Source organism: Phlebotomus argentipes, unplaced genomic scaffold (genome assembly GCF_947086385.1).
Source record: "Phlebotomus argentipes unplaced genomic scaffold, Phlebotomus argentipes genome assembly contig_15, whole genome shotgun sequence".
Lineage (NCBI taxonomy): Eukaryota > Metazoa > Arthropoda > Insecta > Diptera > Psychodidae > Phlebotomus > Phlebotomus argentipes.
The window spans coordinates 9329534-9351485 of NW_026776181.1; the positions used below are offsets into that span (position 1 = coordinate 9329534).

Sequence of the window (21952 nt, forward strand, 5' to 3'; positions counted from 1 at the left end):
TTTTCTCTTCATCATTTGAAAACTACGATGTGGTGATGATGGGGAAAAAAAGTCTATGTGAGAAGGTGCTTCATCTCACGCAGAGATCATCACGATTAACCTTTAGATTGTCTTAATCCAACAGTAACTAGTTTTAGAAGTTTTTTGACTTCAGTACTTTCTCGCAAATATGCCAGAAAAATGCTTGATTGCTTCTTTAAGTTGAATTTATATTTGGCATTAGCGGTTTGGTTATTTTCCCTCAGGATATCAGGATGATTGATCTCGTGGTGTGATTCACTCTCTCTACACTTTTATTGCCATTTGGCGAGTGTGTCGCAATGACAAAATTTTTCCTAGTGTTTTTACCCAACAGCAGACTGCGAAATGCTATATTTACCATAACAGATTTTATTTTCAATTTAACAGCCTGAATATTTCAGGCATTTACATAATGTTTTTCTTTTGAAAAACACCTTCCCAGACGCTATATGCAAAAGATTTCTCCGCATGAATTTGTCACTGAGAGACTCTCAAAGTGGCTGAGATTTTTGGGCGAATTTTCAACATCCGATGGATTTAATGTTGCGTGAGGTGGTCATAAGAATGTCTCGCATATCCTAAAGCTGTAAGAAATGTGAATGGGGAAAAAGTAAAACCACTTTAGAGAGATGGTTGAAAATTGCTATGTTATAAATACACACAGTTATTATGAGTATATGAAGAAAAGGTTTATGTGTGCCACTTGAGAATTCTCAAAGGCGCTTTCTGGAGAGAGAGAAAAAACTCCGCTCTATCCCACACTAATCCGTTGGCTGGATGATATGAGGCAAAAAATTGTCGCTCGGTGAAATATTTATGTCCCCCGCATGTTAATTTTCCAATAAATTGAGCAATATGCCTGATCTCTAAGTGATCCTTCTCATTATCATTTCCACAGCGATCGATGATGGAGTAGACGACATGCACGTGGGTGCAGCGACGTCTTCAGCGAATATGGTGGTGACTGGAGTGTGGCCAGGAGGAGTAACAGCCATGGGTGGGCCGAGATTATCTACAGATCATCAGATAAGCGCATCGCAGCGCGACTCGATGGGCTACGGGGCCTCCAAGGGCCTCCTCAATGGACCCGGCCAGAATAATTGCTTCCTCAATTGTGCAGTTCAGGTGAGCGGCTAGTCATATATGTCTCTTATCGGAGCACTAATAGACGCATCTCGGGAGGAAGGAAACTGTAGTGATGATGGGCAAGTGAAAAAGAGGAAATTACCATCTGCGGAGCCATTACATGAAAGTGCAATCCTTCCCCCTCGGGACGCACATATTAACATCATCGCTCGACAGTGAATTGTTGTTGAGAACATAGTCCAGAATTACGACCATGTTACGCACTATTCTCAATTCACTCAACACTGTGTTCTACATAACACGCTACATAAACCTTAAATCCTCAAAGTCTAATCACCAGTCATTTTACTTTTGAAACCACAACTCGGTGACGGGATCTCATTGTTCTCCCTCGCTACACGATAAATGGTAATTTATATTTGCAAGAGAGCGAAATAGACATTGAGGGAAGAGAAGTATAATGATGAGCCGCGGTGGAAGACAGTAATTGAAACATCGATCCTCTAATTACTCTGTGCCCTCATCTAATATTCCACTCGTACTGTCAGTTTGTGTTATACATTAGGAGAGTTGTGCATTTTTCGAGAAATCTTTAATTCAGAAGACACCCAGGGCAGAAAAAAGATACAACAGGTATATTAACGTTGATCGTATGAAGTGGTAATTTTAAAAATTTTCTCAACGCAATAAGACGAGAGAGGGAATATAAAAAAAGATTAATTATTCGTCATGGGAACTAGAGTCTTCTTGTGCCATATAATGGATTCATCAGCCACTTCCAGACTTCCTCTGTGGCTGTTCTTTTCTCAGGTGTACATTTGTGAATAGCAAAACGTGGGCTTTTTGCTTTTATAAATTCGATAATTAGAAACGATTCTGAATTAGCAATCAGATTGTGAAGACAGGGGGTCTCATAGGGGGGAGGAACGCCTATCGATGGGATTTTTAATGAGTTTGGCAATTTTAAAAGGCCATTAAATTAACCCTGCAATGTCTTGTGTGTGATTTTTTTCTCCTTCGGTGTGGAATATCTTAAGATGGATGAGAGTGCTTCAAGACCTTTTAAGAAATCGCTCTAGATTATGATGCGACAGCGAGTCACTGATTTTTTGTTCTTGTAATACAAGAACCAATCAAACATAATTAATCGCTCTTTTCCGCATGAAACATCATTCCAATTAATTAGGGGGAATCATGAAACAATTTTATGTATCGGCTCGTAAAATGAATTTAAAGCTCAGACATAAAGGGTTAATTTTATTTAATGTATTAGAATAATTCGAGTGTCCAGACGGTGGAGTAATGACGTGATGAGACTCGATAAAAAGTCATCTGAAGCACCTGCTTGTTGGCAAAAGAAAAAGCGCATTTGCTGCTTCACTTGGTAATTCTTGCAGGACCCTTTATCTTGTGCTTCGTCATTTATTATAAAGCTGTCCCGTGTATGTTTACGCAGTGAGAGTTGGAGGTACAAAACGTGCCGTGAAATTTTAAACAGGTGCAAATCTTCATTAAATTACTGTCCGTACAAAAGACACGAGCTCACAATCCTTTGTGTGGTGCAGAACATCGGTTGCTCATCAGCAAGATTTACACAAAATCTCTGAAGAGTGCTGAATTGTCAGTGTACACAAATGGGATTTAAATATGCTTGATTTTGTGTGCAATTACTATTCTCTAGTTTGCTTAATCCGAAAAGGTGTGCAGAGTGTAATCTTCTTTGGCTTTTTACCACTCCATCTCAATGGGTTCGATAGTAAAATTCGCCCGGAAGAGCCACCTGTTGCAGAGACGCGCTCGAAAAAAAGGGTTTCACTCTCTCGATCGGCTCTTCTCTCGCCAAAAGAGAGGTATAACATGTGTCTGAATTGTTTATTTGCTCGGCCGGATAGAGGAGAAGGCAAAAAGATGCGCTTTCGACTTCATTTGAATGAATTATTGGAGTGGTTTTTCGGGATCACGATTGTTACTTCCTCTTTTGGTGCAACTTTGTTGCACTCTCTCAGCCCACCGATGAGACTTTGATCTGGTATATTTTCTTTATAAGACGGTTGGAGTGAAGTTTGAGAATAGAATAACGAAGAGTTCCCATTGGATGGCAACACACATGGTGTGTTATTTGGTGTAGGAGACTCATGTATAAATTTATTAGAGATGTTGTCTTATTCATGGTCGAATAACTGAAGCGTGATGCACTCTTTTGCATAAATGAATAAAATAAATTTAATGCTAATATAGTATTAATTTCACATCAGTGTGAATTGATCAAGTGTGTGATGTTTGAGAATTTTCCTCCTTGCATCACAGCCTCAATGGCAAAGTCATCACAGATGGAGATTTATTGTTAGATCTCAAAGACATGACCTTAGGATTCTGATGTATGAAAAGAGAGTGTTGAAAATTTTCAATGTAACTAATACTGATTCTCATGCCCGAAGAAGCTTCTCTGAGTTATTAGCGCTTCTGTCCATCTTCTGTCGGAATGTCCAATAAACAAGGTTTGATCAGATTTTGCGATATTACTAATTGTTCTCTCGTAGATTTTTGTACAAATCATTCAATTTGATTCAATTAAATTTATGCTTATTGTTATTTCCATCGTTTCGTGATCTATATCTTGTTCAACACGGCGAAATTTATTACCTTCGCAAGATGCTATCTGCAGATGGGATTGGTTTTTTCGCTGAAAAATTCATACATTTCATAGAAGTAGCCAACATTTCCACTTGTGAATGCATTCGCCATCGCGCAGTTTCATCATTCACAACTCTGCCATATGGTACAGGTGCATGTTGCGCGATAATTGACACACATAAACGGTAAAGTTAACAGAGAATGATACCCTAGCATTAGGTGCTGCCAGTTAGTCGACAGTCGAGGTGAATTGAAGAAGATCTCAGAGATGTTCATATCCGAGCGCCATCGAGAGTTGGGAGAGTGTTATGATTCTCATAGATTGACTACGTGTGTGCATTTAATTTGTGGCTGTGAGAACTGTGAGACGAAGCCGTCTTCGCTCACGGCTCAAGAGTTCTTTCCACAAGAAAAAGTATCGTGTGAACTCATTATTCCCCACAAAATACTGTATGTATACACGGAGCCATGGCAATAAAGTACCCACAGTGCATACATTTGAAATACAACCACACTTTGGTCGTGAAGAAGTTGCCTTCTTTTGCCTCCTCTTCACATCAAGAGTTTCTCCCTCCGCCGGATTTGATTAACAATTCCCGCGCATTTTCATCTTCATCCATGGTGCTACTCCAGACGACTGGATCGGATTGCATATCAAATGGCCGGCGTAATAAGTTGATATGGAGTCAAATGTGAATTTGATGTGTAATTGGAGAAGATTAGATGGGGAGTTTGAGAAAGATAAAAGTCCAATTCCACTGGTGTGGGAGAAACTATAGGAGAATGGAAAAGAATTGTTGCTTTTTAATAAAAATATTACCCATGTCGCTCTTTTCCCGCTAATGGTCACTCCAATCCATCCATCATATCCATAGAACATCAGAGTCCCAGTCGGATGAAAGGCATGATTTAGGAAAAATTCTCGTTTCTGTTTACAAGTGATTTAAAACCCCTAAAAATGTACATGTAATTCATCGTGCGTGACGAAAATCGGACAAATTTGTGGTCATAAAAACGATTTTGGGAATATATTGAACCGATGGTGAATGAATCCCACCATAATTTTGTTATACCGAGTAATTATCAAATATTCTATTGCATGTGTAATTGGATTTTATGGTTTTACCAGGCAAATGACACGGCTATTTGCCCGTGGGGCTCTCGGCGGATCCTGAGAAGAACTGAGACACTTCTTCTCGGAAAATTGATAGTCTCAACAGATATTTTGGACATGAATCCATCTTCTAATGGCCTCTTGAGCTTTGTTTTTTAGCATAGTCGTGAGTCTGATCATTGTTTTTACACATTGACAATATATAGTGGATCGCTTTGGTGAAGTGAGAAAGACTCTGGCAAATAATAAGTCACGATTTTGAGATGTGTTGTTGTCTAATTTAGATAAATCCATCCTCTTCGAGAGGTGTTCCTCTCCCAACCTCTAAAAGATGATTCCACTGTTAATTGACCAACAGTGGCAGATAAGACTGAAATATATTTGATGCGGGGCTAGTCGAGGTGGGTCGTATGTGTGTAAATTTGCCTCATAAATTATGATTTTCCCCACACTGATTTTGCGGTGATTTGTACCAGAATGCGTAAGCCTCGCAGCCCATATTGACGACACGAGCCATATATTTTTCCGATTCGCAATTTGAATATATCACTGGGAGCTTTTATAGTTTTACCGGTCGTTAAATTTTACAATATGGATAAAACCAAGGTTGTTTTAAAAGTGTAGCACAGCAGAATTGTATATTTAGCAATTGAGTTGCGCATTAGACTGTTACTAATGCGGCCAATAAAATCATCTAAATCAATAGTAAAAACAAATCTCGAGATGTGGTATTTCAGATTTGGAACCAATAAAGAGAACTCAGCTTTCTCCAATGGATTCTCTATGGTCTCTTTTATAACACATGCCGTGAATTCGCAAATCATTATGCTGCCAGCTATAAGAATAGCCCATGAAATATGTAATCAAGTAAGATTCATACCGGAATTCTGTGAATTGGTTCACAGAAGCCTCTTAAGTTCTTAGAAGTTCGATACTTTTTCAACTCGAATTATGAGATCACTGAGTTCTTCAAGTCCAACGCGCATAGTTATTAGTTTTTGAGGTGCGGAGAAGAGAGGCAATGTTCACTAGAACTGCCATGGCCGAAGGGTGATGCGAAGGAAGAAGGTGGAAAAAATTGAGGAAGGACAGAGGGCATGTTGAGAATAGACAGGAAATTTCTAATGGACACTTCCTTCATGTTCATGTATAAACAAGAGATAAATTCTTATGGAATTTGTGAGGTGATTTTTTGTGCTCGGTACGCTATCTTGTCGCGTAATGGTCTGGTAGGCTGAGGTATCAATATTGATGTCGTCTCTTCGCGGGCAGTGATTTATAAATAAATAAATCGTAAAATTCATTCGTCACATTTCTCGAGCAATTTGGTGTGGCGGTCTTCGGAGGTAGCATGCCGGGCACATGCCACTTACCGCGCACTCCCTGCCTCGGCCACACCATCCCAATTGTCCATCGGCACACTCGGAGTAAGAATTTACTACGGACAGGCCGCGAGATGGTGAAAAAGTCCAAAGAAGAGGCGCGTTTAATCACGGAGTACATTGACTTCGCTTCACTCAGGAGAGTCCCTCTCTCGAGAGATGACGCTATAAATTTACACACGATTGTTGGTGGATGATTATCAAACGTGGAGTTTATTTTATGTTGCTCTCCTTAATTGTTTATTTATCTATTGTATCACCATCGCGAGCAATTTAGTTCAGCACTGAGAGGAAGGAAACTTTTCGTGCGAACCCACCGAAAAAACAGTCAACGAATAGGTACTTTAATTAACGAATTTATTACTACACACGTTTAATCGAATTTTTTCTCACCTTTTCGCGCGTCATGGCGGGAAATTGTAAAATGAGACGTGCGAGTACACGCTTGGAAGTCCACCGTTAGTTCAATCTTGTCTTAACGATATAGCTAGGATAGATGCACTGATAATTATGCATGTGTGACATGGAAGCTCAATCCAGTGTTGGGGCCAGTGTTGCCACAAGTGTAATAATCAGCAATTATAGCTTCCCATGGTCAGCATTGTGATTGCATAACGATAGATCGGGAAGAAGGTAGAGGAAGTCACTTCTTTTTCCCGCCAGTCTCACCGTCTAATTACGAATTTCCTTCATTCGCTCTGGCCGAAGGGATCAGAATAAGACACGCACAACTTTCATCTGGTGTCATTCATGGGAAATAATCAATCTCTCAATCATCTGAACGAAAAGAAAACCCTTTTTTACGAAATTGGACATCAGTTTGTCGGTCACATAGTAAGAAATGTGAAATCTTCGCTGTCCATGATCTCTTTTTGACGCTTTGAAGTCAAAACAGATCGTGTTTTGTGTCATTATTGAATAAATTAAGATCAATTGATCTTCTTAACTCTGGAGATACTTTCAAATTTGCTCGTCAAACATTTGGCAAGCAGAGTGCTTGAGGAATAGAGGCGGTAATTTAAGTAATCTGGAAATGGGTTGGTCTTTATAAATCGATTTTGTATGTGAACATCTTTGCTGGGGGTACTAATATTTAAACCGCTAACGAATTGTTGATTTGGTGTTCTTATTGTGGGATTTATGACTATCATTATTCAATTAATAAAACTAGGAAGCAGCGTCAGTTGTGCCAAAGCCTTGCCCTATACTTATGATAACGGATGAGAGAAGATTATTTTTTTGAGAAAATATTCTCCACAGAAGTCATAGTTTTAACAGCCGTATTGAAAACAGGAATTTGGGCGTAAATTTATGGGTAGGAAAGTAAATGTGATAGAATCGTTCTATGCATTTCTCGCTGATTTTCCTCCAAATGACCAATAAAAAGCAGCACGTGTCACAGTCGAAGCAACTCTTATAAATTGATGCTTTAAAACGCTGTCAGAGAATTTTATCAGTGAACTGTTGTTTGTTTACCCGCGCGATGTGGAAAGCGAGAGAGTTGAGATGGCTGAAAAACCAGTTTTCTGGTGCTATGTTAGAACTGCTGAATCCTCAGGTGTGCTGCTTGAGGATTGAGGAGGGGGAGATGCGAAGACAAAAGCGCGCGCACTCTCGAGATCCCGCCAATTATTGTGTGCTTGGATGGAAGAGAGCCAAGAGAGGCTGCACAATAGCCGTCCTCGCGGTATCTCATATCTTCCAGCTGCATGGAATAAGCTTTTCTCGGGCCAGCGTAAAATCTCATTTCATTTTTATGATTGCACTTAGCCGTACAGTTGAAAAGACTATTAGCTACTTTACATAGAAACTCGATTACCCGGTAGATGACGACGAATTAAAATTTCACACTATTTCAGACATTTATCATCTCACATTTTAAGCATATTATAGAATTTACATGTGATTAACAGCTTTACTGCTCAGCGATGAGGAAAAAACAGCGCTGTGAGATAAGACACAGGCAAAGAGGCTTAAATTGCCGTCGTATAGGGCAAAATAGCGGGAGGAGAGATACCAAAAAAACAAGATATCTCTGGAAGTCTCGGCTTCCAAAATACCAAATAGTATTTCACCCGAGAGGCAGGTACAACACAATAGAATGCGATTAAAAATCATAATAGTTTTTCTCAAATTCCTCCATTTCTCCCCCTCTTCGCCCATGATTGAACTTGACGTTGGGATGTGTGGAAGAAAAACGAGGGAGTACACGAAAAAGTCTCCACTGTATCATTATTCTTACCTTTCAGCCTCACTTCATGCCAAGTCACACGTAGAGTCCGCCAGCATCGGAGATGCATGGTCAGAGAAGAGAGGCCCAAGAACACGTTTACATGCGGGGAGATTAAAATATAATTTATTTATTTCTCCTCGATTTGGATGTGGACTTTAAGTCTTGTGGTGGTTGCACTGTTAGACCAGTGGAGGAGCAGCCAATTTATATTTGTAAAACGTGTCTTTGCCTTCCTCTCGTTCCTTTTGCTTCTCTGCTCATGCCTCTTTGGCCAAGTGTGTTCTGAAGCACACGGAGAGGAAACCGGTTTCCATTTTACCTTTTTACTACAAACCAAACTCCAAAAGAAGGTGTATATTTTGAAAATAAAGCTTGTAGAATCTCCTCGCCTCACTCTCTCCGCCTCATTCTCGTGTTTTTCCTCATGCCACGAACATTTACGATCGAACAAGCCGTACAGTGAGGCTCAAAAGTGAGAAGATTCGACTGCGATTTCAGGAGAATAAATCTGGAGTTGTGATGTATTTTCACCTCACTGTGGTACGGATTGTTTTGCCTCTTTCTCTTTCGAGGTGTGCAGAAGACAAAAAAAGCACTACAAACACTACAAATCCAGAAAATACGTCGAAGATATCTTCCAATAGCTTTTCTAAGTGGTTTTCGTATCTCAGAAGATGCTTATTTTTCATAAAAGCCATATCTCATGCTCTTTGGTGTTTATGAGCACTTTTTAGCGGGCATCTAATGGCCAACTCACATTTTCCCATTATCAAATATGTTTTTTTTCCATCAATTTTCCCTTTTCGGCCGTTTGTCGACAGTGATACAGACTACAACCTGTTAATGACTCTTTGGCAGTGCCTTTGATGAGATCTCGCGAAGTGTGTGCCAAATGAGAATTTAATTGTATAAAAGTTGTGATGACTTCTTAGAGCAGCATCTCGGCAATTTCTTGCTCGCCGTGTGTACATTGAGAAATGCTGAGCAAAAAAGCGACATTCGCTAAACATCTCATGCTGTATTGTGAGCATATAATGTTGTGCAGTAGGTTTTTTTCTCTGCGCGCACTCAAACTTCTTGCGCTGTGTGGAGATTAAAAACCTCCTCAGGTACGGTTTTCTGTAGCCAAGAAGTCCAACAAAAAGATTGTTAATGGTTGAAGAGTGGGAAGGGAGAGAGGTGGAAGACGCTGAATCTGGCGATCGTGTGTCTTCGTGGAGCTCCGTGGATCAAAATGGCCGTGCTGGAGTGACTTCTTGTACCTCTTGTACCTTTTCTTACCTGTGCTTCGCATAGCCCACCTTAGTAACGCTGCAAACAACTTGGCGGATTGGACGCGTTCTGTGCAAGAGGCTGTTTCTTTAGTGAATTCCCACCAAATTCTGTGGAAAAAACTTACTTTTTCCAGCGTGGAGACAAGATTAACGGCTAGTTAGTGAGATTGTGATGAGGAAAATCGGATAAGTGCACTTTTTGCGGGTGATTTTTGCTCCAAATGAGACCATCAGTGACTTTATGAGAGAGAGAGAGTGTATTTCCACACGAGGCTTTGTTGGCTGTGAGAGACCTTTAAATGTGCGCCCGCGGTGATTCATGGTACAACCTAAAAGAGATTTTTCAATTTGGAAGTGAGGCAGTGAGGAGAGACGTGGTGTATTGGGAAAAAGAGTGATTGTTCTGGAAGGCACGATTCCATGGGAGAAGAAGTCCAAAATCAAAATCCTTCGCTTGAGCAAGTCACACTCTTATTCGCATCACTCGTGCATTACGGCCGCGACAATACTCATGTTGACCGCGTAGTATAAACAGAAGAGGCGACTCAAGTGGACAATCACACTGTGCGTGACATCATTTCCGACTATTATTACACAGTGGAGTGCAGAACAATTTCGGGGACAGCGTCCCTCTCCAGGCGGTACACAAGATAGTTATGAATTTATGGAAATGCAAGTGCCTCGACAAGTGATTCGTCTCCCTTCTGCTGGGACGCTCTTCTGAAAACCCTCACGTGAGAGCGCACCTTCACGCTTCACCGTTCGGCTGCTTCTTGTCTTCAGCAGGTGGAGAGTGGATATTGTTGGACGCTTTTTTTTGGGGTGTCGCCGAAGAGAAGGGTCTGCCAAGGCCCAGAAACGCACAGTGAAGAGAGATTAGACGAAGAAGAGAGGAAAAGGAAGAGCAATGGGGGAACTTATTGTGTTCCAGAGACGACCATAGGAACCCCTGAGAAAGATACCCTCTCTATTGTGTTGAACATGAAGACAAGCGTTGGTGCATTTTTTCAGACGTGCAAGGTAAATTTCGGGATCGAACCAGCAATTTGATCTCTGAGATGTTCTCTTTCCAAACATGGTTGAATCTCGATTGTATTTTGGCGCGCAAAAACCCCCACTCTTTGCCTTTATCTCACCCAGACGAATAGGAATTGAATTGAAAGTAAACTTAATGATATATCTTCCCACATTAGCGATTTTTACGTCTCGAAATATCTCATCTAAAATAGGAATGCATTATTTTCATTAACGCTAATGACTTCTCTTTGCAGGTTCTCTGGCACCTTGACACTTTTCGCCGCTCTTTCCGCCAGTTGACGAACCACGTTTGCGGGGGCCAAGATTGCCTCTTCTGCGCTCTAAAGGTAAGTCACCATCTATGGACTCGACACTCTTGCGCGGCACTGTATTTGATCCGCGCCAATGTAGTCTAGCGTTAGGCGATTCTTAGGCAACACACAATTTGATCTCATTTCCTCAGCGTGTTCTCGCCTATGTAAAAGCATTTTAATGCTTGAGGTGATTTTTTTTTACATCATATCGTACACTATTTAATATATGGCCAACATAAATGAATGGCTTGTTCCAACAAATCTGACACATTTGCGTATGCAGGCTCGGTCTAAGTCTCTTTAAATGTCTTTCGCAACCGAACGCCTTTCACTTTGTATAGTAATGCTACTTGCAAGGAGAAATATCCAGCGAGAATAATTACCTCCCCTGATTGCTGCGCCAAATGCGACTATGCGGCTCTTGATTGATAGAAATCTCTTATGATTTTGTCTCTCAAATCACGTCTGTGCCGCGGTTTTTCAATCTGAAATAGTGGCGAAGCGAGAAAATTATGAATACTTTATCACATGGGCAATAAAAGGCCTCTCCCTCGAAGTCACCTGATCATTTTCTCCAGCTATTTACACACTTGATAAAGCACTTTTTTCTGGCTAGATCTTGAAAAGACTTTTGGTGAAGTGAATACGTGACATTTTGAGGAAAAATTTATGCAAAATCGCCCAGAGTAAATATTAGTTCCGTTTTCCCCTCCAACCATCCGCACGCTGTGCTAATTGTCTGTCATGGGAATATTTTTTCTTATGAGCATCTTGTAAGAGCGTCTTCCTGGTAACTCTCCTCAGGTGTTTTTCAACCTAAGCGATAAAATATTTATGGGTAGGCACGTAAAATTGACCAAAATTCTAACTTTGCAGCACGTTTTATTCCCAGACACTTGTGAAATTTACAACTGAGGAGTGTCTCGCTGGTTAAGAGACACAAATTCATTTATTCTATAAGCCCCCATAGCAAAAATTCCAACAATCCGCGTGATTACACCCATAAATACTCATTTGCAAAACACTAAACTTCAATGCCGTTCAAGTGACGAACCCGAAATGCATTAAAGCCTGTTTTCGAATCTTCTCCCCCACCGTTTTGTTATTTAATTGGACAAGGCATAAAAAGGACTAGCTAATGGCTGTGTATAAAATGATAAGGTGTTATCGCAGTTGTTCAAACACTGCCATGAGGGGAACTTTCTTTCCGTATGCATGTCGCCAGGTTAAGTGGAGAGACACCCACACACTGTGTTGTCTCTATTAGTTGTTTGTACTTGAGACGGAGGTGTTGTCTGTTTGTTGTCTTGTTCTTAAGTCGTGTCTCTATAAACTCTGTTGTCTTAAGCCCCGCGAGGCGCATTAAAAGCGATTAACAGCAAACAAAGAGCATGGGCTGTCTTTTGCGATGTTTCATGAATATTAAGCAGAGATTTTCGTATAGAATCTCATCGGTAATTTCATGGATAGGCGAGATAGTGTGGATGAAAGTGCTATATTCTGCAAATGAGACCATTAATTGGGCGAGAAACTCATTATAAAGCTAATTGTTAGACGTGTGTGGATTTTGACTCATAAATTGAAATTTTGCGCGACTATCACCTCAGCATTTTCCCACAGAAGAACACTCTTCAAGTCCATTCTGTGTATCTGGAACTAGTGGAATAGAACGGTTGGATGAGGGGAGAGAGAATCATTTGTTTTTACAAGCACAGGAGGATTTTTCTCCCACATAAAAATTAAATAATAAGAGCTCGAGTTACACAAAGAATAGGGAGAGACACTATCTCAGTGCTCCGATCACCATAAATAGATTATATACACTCCTTGTGGCTTCAGTGTCTTCAGTGGTGAAGCTTCTTGGTCACGGCTCGATGATGTTTCGGGCCTCCTTTCCGAGATGGATGGTTGCGTGAGACGACGACGCAATTTGTGAGTGTGGTTTACCAACACGAAACCACTGTGGGACTGTCGACCGAATACAAGAAAACCACTTCATCACATTCAGTGGTGGCGCAAATTTGTGCGCCAAGTTGCTCCATAACTCGTTTCCGTCTGCTCAGTCTTGAATTGGCTGCTAACCGAGAGGTAGCTCGCGATCGGGCTCTAAGGAATATACATACATTGTGCCGTGGGGACCACGTGAAGTGTGTGCAGTGGACCTCTTTTAGTGAAACAGTGAAATTAATTGGAATTGTACGGTTCATTGATTCAACAATGAGTTCATGCCACTCTGGAGAGTGCTTGGAAAAATCATAAAAGCCGCCCAATTATAGTAATTCCTCGCCCACAACGCCAACACAGAGATTCTTGACCATTTTAGGGGATCACTTGTTGATCAGAGAGCTTCACTCTTGCTGTTCTTTGTCTGTGCGCAAGTCAATAAGACATAATAGTGAGACATATTGCTTGGGTGCGGAATAGCAGCCAGTATGTTTTATAATAATCTAATTACCAGTGTCTCTCGCGGTGTATTATTATGTTATGCAGATTTTCTTGGTTAATTATATCAAAAGCGGGAGAGATGAAATAGTGAAAAGTCTTCCCTGAAAGATTTCCTTTCAGAAAGATGAATTGTAAACTATTTTCTCTCTTCGAAGAAAACGGTTATCGAACTGTAAAAAAGAGTCCCTCTCGTGCAAATCCCATCTATCTTGTGTGTTGGCAAAATCACAGTACAAAGAACAAGATCCTATTGTATGTAAATGTCTCATCTCTCACTGTCCAAACATACGCTTCTTCGCGCGCTGTCCAAAACTTCTATTTGAGATTAATTATTTGCACAGAGACACTCAACAAAAGGTGGAATATTGGCTCTCTTTTACCCAGAAAAATGATGACGTCAAATGAAAGATATTTTCGGTTGATTTCTACCTTGAACAACAGAAGATGCATCCAAAAGGTGCGAGAGAGAAACATCCTAATGGCTTTCGTGGGTGATGAGTCACTAATTCGAGCGCAGGAAATATGTGGAATATTTTTGAATGAGGGTAGGGGAAATTCTCCGCATTTTATATGCTATTTGTTACGCAACAATTCCAGCCATCGACAGGTGTAAGAGCACGCCTCTCTCATTGACTCTCGACATATGCGAGGCTTTCTGTCGTTCGGTGCAAGTTTGATTGCATGTGTCCAAATATAATTAACTTCATCAAGTAGAGATAATTGCCATATTTATAGTGACACGTGGTGGAGAAGTTGCAAAAAGAGAAGCGTATGTTTTGTTGCAATTCCTGCCATTCTTGTCTGATGAGGCGAAACCACAGTCAATTTCTTTTGCCATATTTGCATCCCACTAACCTCAAATGACTCTTCATTTGACGATCATCGTCAGATGCTTTAGCTATATTGAACTCCTGTGATCTTTTCCCATCGCTTAAGTTGTGTGCATCAAGTGAATACATAAGACTCTTCCGCGAGTGCATAAATCATGATAAAATTTCGGTATAAGAGAAAACCACCAGTTGATGGCAGTGATACTCAGGCAAAAGGAGGTCCAGTGAACAATAAGAAAGACACTCGTCCCAGTCGGAAAGAGTACAAACAATGCATTCGTGCAGTTGTTGTAAGTTTATGAGAGATTCTTATTTCGCAAATAGAGAAAAACTAACAATTTCATTGGACATAGTTGGGAAATTTATGTAAAACACTATCGTAGACTTAAATTTAAGGGGATTGCATCTGTGGCTGGCTTTCATCTTGGCGGCTAAGTGTTACTTAAGAGACATTGAAACTCTCGCGATGTCGTTCTGAGAATTTAGATGAATTGGACTGTGAATTGCTTAAGAGCTCTTAACCGCATAAGAAAGATTAATTGGTCAGGTGTTACATTCGAAGAAGGAGTGTTGGGTATTTCCTTGAAAACTCATTTCATAGACGATTGATGAGTTATTTTGATAGTTCGATTATGCAAAAAATCGTTGCTAAGGAACATTAATACAGTTGGAAACCCTTGTAACAATTCCTATTGTGTTTATCTGAGGGGTCAATTGAAGATTCTCCGGAAGGTTTATTTATGCATTGTGTGTGTTTTTTCATTGGGTCAAAATTCACCCTTCAGCGATTGAGACAATTTCATCGTTGCTACACCTGTGTGTTTTCGATCAAACTGTGCCGCCTTGGCTGAAACCTCTGCACTTGCGATGCTGCACGTGAAAATTGCTTCAGATGATCGTCTGTGTAATTGCGGTCGTTTTCTCTCTCGTTGCAGGAGCTCTTCTCGCAGCTGCAGACCTCGTCGGAGCCTGCGCTATGTCCCGAACCACTGAGACGTGCTCTGGCCAGTGGACCGCTGGCCGGGCGGCGTTTTCCTCTGGGTTGCCTGGGAGATGCTGCCGAGTGCTTCGAGCTGCTTCTGCATCGCGTTCACTCTCACCTGTCCCACGAGGACAGCGATGCCTGCGAGACTCCAGCGTGCGTGGCTCATCGTCGCTTCGCCATGCGAGTTGTGGAGCAGAGTGTGTGCGAATGCGGTGCCAATTCAGAACAATTGCCATTCACACAGGTGAGTCTTTCGCGCTCTCCCTGGATCACAGATTTGTCCCCTCTGTCGCTGTTGCACAACATCGCCTCTGGCACTATGTTACTTAACTGTACATTGGAAGTGAGAACTGTTTTCGTGGCTCGCGCGCGAGAGCAATGAAAACGAGTGTCTTCGCGCGGCAATCAATGTTGATGATCAACCAGTGAGGCTGAAAAAGAAACCTCCTCAGAGTGAGAGAGACCCGGATTGAGGTTGCCACTCATGAGGCGTCCTCATTTTGGGAGAGTCTCTTCTCGGATGATTCGGTTGTAAATCGCTTGGCATTTAAATTTAACATGCACAGAGGCACGATCAGTATGAAGATGCTTTTTATTAGCTTGGAAGTGTAGCCACATCATCATATTTTAATGTCCCATGGAGTGTGTGTATCACTGGCTAATTTATTGATGCTAACTTAAATACTAAGATTAAATGTTGCGCAATGTTTACACAGGAAAAAATACATGTGTATTCGCTAATGCCAACCTCAATCTCTTCCAGATGGTACATTATGTGTCTGCCTCAGCTCTCACATCGCAGAGCATTCTGCTCGATCGACAATCCATGAGTTTTGGACAACTGCTGCGCAGTGCCGGAAATATGGGAGATATAAGAGATTGCCCGGTAAGTGCCATTATTCTCTGTCTCCACACTGCCAAATACCTTTTAGGCGAGCATTTTTCTCGCTCCATAATTTCGACATACAACTCCACCCCACACCCACAGTCCTTCACCGCCAGTGCTCGTGAGTGTCTCCATGGGAGGTTTGGCGAGAAAGAAGTGCGCGCGCGCACCAGCTATTCGAGAAGTGGTCTAACCTTGGCTTCAGCTTTTTAAATTCACATCAACATAAAAGACATGCAATTCTATATCTTTTCAATGTTTAAATGGTATGTCAGAGTGACGCAATATGTTGTTTTTCTATCGCCTTATGGTCTTGTTTAGCTTTTCGCGCGCATTTTTCTGCTCTAGTGCCCCCGAGGAGACACTGCACGACCCCAACAATTGTGCCAAACCAGATGACAATGAATCACAAAAGCAAGCATTTGCAATTGAACTGATTGCAATTTGATCGAAATTAATTGAAAAATGCTTGACAATGGAATAAAAATCGGATATCCTACTAATTGGGAGAATAGCAGCAATCGAAAGTCTTGTTCGCACGATTCAGATTTTTCTTTTTCTCTGTCCGGAAATGTACCAGCTAATCCCAAGGCTTAGCCTTTATTTGCTTCCAAAGCTGTTGTTCAAATAAACTCGTGTTTATGACGCGCCTAAGTTGATGCCCTCGATAAGTCCCTAAATTTAGCTTCGTGATCGAAGATGCCTCATCTTGACTAATGGTATTTTGCAATTCCATTGCAAAAGATGTACAGCACTCTCAAGTTACCATGACTTGCAGAGTGGAGAATCTTAAAATCAATCAGAGATGCAGCGATAAGAGCTGTTTTTTCTCTCTCTTTCTTTGCAGAATGCCTGTGGCGCCAAAATAGGGATCTGCCGAGCTTTGCTCAATCGCCCAGACGTCGTCTCAATTGGCGTTGTCTGGGACTCTGAACGCCCGCCGGCGGATCAAGTGCACTCAGTCCTCAAGTCGATCGGCACAAGCCTGAGGCTCTGCGATGTCTTCCATCAGGTTTCGGACAGTCGTTGGGCGCAGAGTGTGGATCACGAGCTCGTCGGTGTGGTTACATACTACGGGAAACACTACACGACCTTCTTCTTTCACACGAAGTTGCGGGTTTGGGTGTACTTTGACGACGCCAACGTGAAGGAAGTGGGGCCTCACTGGGAAGGTGTGGTGGAGAAGTGCTGCAGGGGACGATATCAGCCGCTGTTGCTGCTCTACGCCACGCCACAGCCTCAGGCGATGCCCCAGCAAATGGTGGGCACTGTCCAGGAGGTGATGACGCAACCACCCAATGTGCCATCGCTCAGGCGAGCTGTGACCCCGTCGCCAGAGAAAGAGAAGCCCCAGGTGGGCACCACGCGACGCGCCATCACGCCAACTCCTGTCCGTGGCGGAGCGGCAACGACAGATTACCAGAACCTCAGTGTGATCCAGAGTCACTTGATGCCCAAGCAAGAGGCGATTGAGTACAACAGGGCAAAATCCTTTGACTCGTCTGCAGTGCAGTACCAGAATCTCAATGTGATCCAGGAGAAGATCTTTAAGAGCATGAATTCACTGAATGGCAGCGCCCAGATTGACTACTCAAACATGGGGACGCTTGAGAAGAAGGACTACGCCAATCGCTGGGAGAACACACAAACCATGAGGAAGCAGCAATATCCGCGGATGAACGGGGAAGGAGGAATGCCTCCGCAGCAGCACTATCCTCAGCATCCGCCGAATGACGGCCTCTCGATGCCTGATCATCTCAATCAGCCTCGGCGGAGGGACTCTGGGAACTGGAGTGGCGATCGTAACAGTGCGTCCTCTTCCTCATCGACCACCCTTGAGAATCCGTACCTGTATCTCGTCGGCAAGAGGAATGTCAACGTCCCACCGAGCCCAACACGCAATGGCATCCACTATGACGCCGGCTACGATTCCTACTCGCTCTCCTCGACGGACTCCTATCCGCCCAAAACTCACAATCCGCAGCTGGCGAAGATACCAGAGAGTGTAGTTCTGTCTGGAGACTGCGAAAGGCTGTGCATGGAAGCAGATCAATTGCTGGAGAAGTCGCGGCTGACTGAGGATGCCCATGACTTTGAAACCGCTCTCGTGTTGTGCAATGCAGCCGCTGGGAAAGCGCGTGCCGCCATGGATGCGCCCTACAGCAATCCTCACACGATGACATTTGCCAGGATGAAGCACAATACTTGCGTGATGCGTGCCAGGAGCCTCCACAGGAGGATATTGATCGAAAAGGGATCCGAGGTGATTCTTAAGGAATCCCAGCAACCTCAACTCTTAACCCAGGAGGTGAGGCACTCGCGAGATGGCAGCAACTCCAGCCTCCGGCAGATGAGACAGAGCAATAAGGATAAGATCATCAGTTTGGGGAAGCACTTGATGAATCCCACCGCGAATTCGACAAGTAAAGAGATGGAAAAGGGCGCGAAGAGCATTGAGATCTATGCCACTCTTCCGAAACAGAAGAAGAACGTGCTGAAATTCGTGGACACTGATGATATTATCAGTGTTGAAACTGTGAAGCAGGAGCGCGAGAGTCGGAGTCTCTTCGGCAGAGGACGCCGTAGTGAGGATAAAGAGAAGAGGAGTCGAAGTGAGGATCGCAATAAGATTGCCAGAGAGTTTTCAATTGCTGAACCACTCTTGGCCAATGCGAAAGATACTTTGAAGAAGCACAAGGAGGAGAAGGAGGACAAGAAGGAGAAGGACAAGTCCAACAAGAAGCAGCACAAGATCAGGAGGAAGCTTCTCATGGGAGGACTGATCAGGAGGAAGAACCGCTCAATGCCTGACCTAACTGAAGGTGAGTTGAGGACAAGAACCTCAAGCTAGAACATCCTCTTTGCAATTTCACGCCAATAAAAATCAAATCTTCAATTTTTTTTGATTGATGACTAATTGACTGGAAGAATAGCAACTCTTCCGTGAAATGTTCATACAGCTTAAGCGAGAAGAAAATTGCACACATCAATATTATTCATTTAGCATGCTTTCATCCGAGATTCATGTTTGAAACCGTTGGAAATTGAGTTTTAATAGAAATGTTTCTTTTCTGCTTATTTCAGGCAATGATGATCAGCAGAAGAACCCTTCTGATGGATCTATAAAGACCACAATTGTCTCCCACGATGACACTTCCCTGATGGTGAATAATAAGATGAACCCCAACAATATCAGTGGCTATTTGTCCGAGGGGCACTTGGAGTACCAGGCGCCTTACGTCTCCATTGCGAATCCCAATCTTGAGCGCAGCAAATTGATGAGGAAGAGTTTCCACACGAGCAATCGACAACTGACTGTTGCCAAGGTTCCTCCACCGCCGCCTCTGAGGAAGAGTTCATCCTTGACTCAAGCACAGCCATCGGAATTGACAACGGAGAACATCCAGGCCATACAGCCCTTCCATCAAGCCAATCCCAGCAACATTTCCACCATGAGCTCCAACACGAGCATGAGTGAGGACTCCATTCAGACCGTGATCACCACTTGTGCAGTGGTGCATCACGAGCAGACGCCGATGAAGACGCTAGAGGACCATCATGTAAACAATCTGGATTTGCCTCCATACCCGAGTCCTCCCACGTCGTCTTGCCACTCGCGGCAAGCGAGTGAAGAATTCCCGCCGCCGCCGCCCTCGATTGACATGGAGCCCCTGAATGAGCAGTTGAACCAGCTGCATCTGCTGGAGAGTCAGAGGAATGGCTTCCTGGAGATGCCGGAGGGCAAAGGGTACACCATGGCGAGTAGCAAATCCTTAAGTTGGCTCAAAGATATGCAGCAGAAGCAGTTGATGCAGAAAGCAAAGTCCATGAACGGCTTCCATCAACCTTCAGGTCCAGTGAGGAGTGTTAAGGACCTGGCGTCTCGCTTTGAGCAGCAAACGTCAGTTTCCCGGCCGCAGATGCGACAATATTCCTCTCAGGAGTTGCTGAATGAATCTTCTGTGGACACAGCGGAGACCATGTCGATTTCCTCGCAATCCTCTTGCTCAACTGTAGCCAGGAGTCAAATGATGCCTGACAAGATCAATGAGATCTCCGTTGATGTGGTGGATTGCCCGATGATAGCGAAGCTGAAGCAGAGCGAGGTGGGCAACATGGCTGGAGATCTGCAGAAGGTGCGATACGATGTGGCGCAGAGTCAAATTGCTGAGGAGTTGAGAGAAGTGGAGATGCTCAATGCTGTGGTTCAGCAAACACTCAATGGTGGAAGCAATCAGGCGGCCGCGAAGCGACCAAAGAAGAAGAGCGTCTCATTCTGTGATCATGTAATTCTTGTGGCCACAGCAGATGAAGAGGAGGATGACAGCTTTATTCCCAATCCAATTCTCGAGAGAGTGCTGAGGACAGCGATTAATGGCGGAGGTCCCAATCCAGGTACTGACGTTGTGGACACGAGAGTGATCCAGAGGATTGAACTCAAGGAAGAGAAGCGACCTGAGAGTCCACCGCAAGGAGTGGATGTTCCTGACAGCTTTGGCTCGCAATCGCATCAGAATCAGCTCCAAGAATTGCCCAGCCCAGTGAATCTCAGCACGCCCAAGCCTGATATCAAGAACTACTACTCAATGGATGCACAGAGAGCGGCACACATGAAGCAGCAACTGCAAAATATGCACAACTTCCAAGCTATGAGTGTTCCCACGCCCAATCAGGAGATGCAGAGGCAACTGCAACTGCAGCAGGAGGAGAACCAGAAGTTCTCAGCCATGCTGATGCAGGAGACTAAGAGGATGGAGAGATTTAGTGTCCCGCCAGGCACCGCCAATCATCAGTACACGGGAAGTCCTCAGATGGGTGTGAGGAGTCAATACCCGGGCATGACCAATGGCTACATGGCCTCGCCCTATATGCACGTGCCCCTGTCGCCACAGCAGCCCCAGGGCAACATGAATTTCCCTCCGAATGGACAAATTCACCCCGCGATGCAGCAGAGACTCATGCATCCACCCAATGGCTACATGCTGCCACTGCGGGGAAATCACAACACCAACATTTACCAGAAACCACCGCTTCCATCAGCCAACTTCCAGGCGCCACCCAACAACCAATTCACAAGCTATCCCTATCAGAGCGTTCCCATTGTCCACGGAGGCAACATTCCGCTGGATCAGCCCGCTCAGGCGCACCTTTATGCCCAGCCACCAGTGAAACAGTTCGCACAGCCGCCCAAGAAAGTCAGCTTCGAACCCGGAACGAAGACTGGAAGTCCTGGGACGCCGCAACTCAGTCCTACCGGAGAGTATGTAACCGGCACAGTGCCGCAGCGCGTGGCCATTTCCACCTATAACAGCACTGCCATCGTGAAGGCCTCTGCAAAGGCCATTCAGTGCAATCTGTGCCGGAAGAAGCACGTCATTGCTCCGGCAATGTACTGTGCTGACTGTGATGCCTACATGTCGCGCTTCCAGAATCGCCGATAGGACTTGTGTACAATTGTACATATAGACGAAGCATTTAGTTAAGGAACATATAGTTTTAGGACAGTCGAGAGTTCAAATTAACGCATAGAGATTCGTAACTGTAAAAGCAATTTTTGCATTTTTTTCTTGCATTTAATTGTGATAATTCTTGTGTAAAATATACTCCAGTTGATAAGATAAATTGTAATTAATCCATCCAACTATTCCATTCCATTTTAAGAGAATAAAGATTATTTTTTATAAGAATTTTCTAACGACACTGTTTCAATTGACAAAGGAATATTTATTGT

At 43.3% G+C, this 21952-nt stretch overlaps 1 protein-coding gene across 1 annotated transcript; it reads left to right on the forward strand.

Moving 5' to 3' along the window:
- The first annotated feature begins 1067 nt into the window (after nucleotides 1-1067).
- Nucleotides 1068-21935, forward strand: LOC132261852 (uncharacterized). The gene is made up of 6 exons (XM_059760864.1): nucleotides 1068-1146; nucleotides 11016-11108; nucleotides 15286-15579; nucleotides 16099-16221; nucleotides 17069-19043; nucleotides 19306-21935. The coding sequence occupies exons 1-6, from the start codon at nucleotides 1072-1074 to the stop codon at nucleotides 21660-21662; spliced, it is 4917 nt and encodes a 1638-aa protein (XP_059616847.1). The 5' UTR covers nucleotides 1068-1071; the 3' UTR covers nucleotides 21663-21935.
- The last annotated feature ends 17 nt before the right edge of the window (nucleotides 21936-21952 follow it).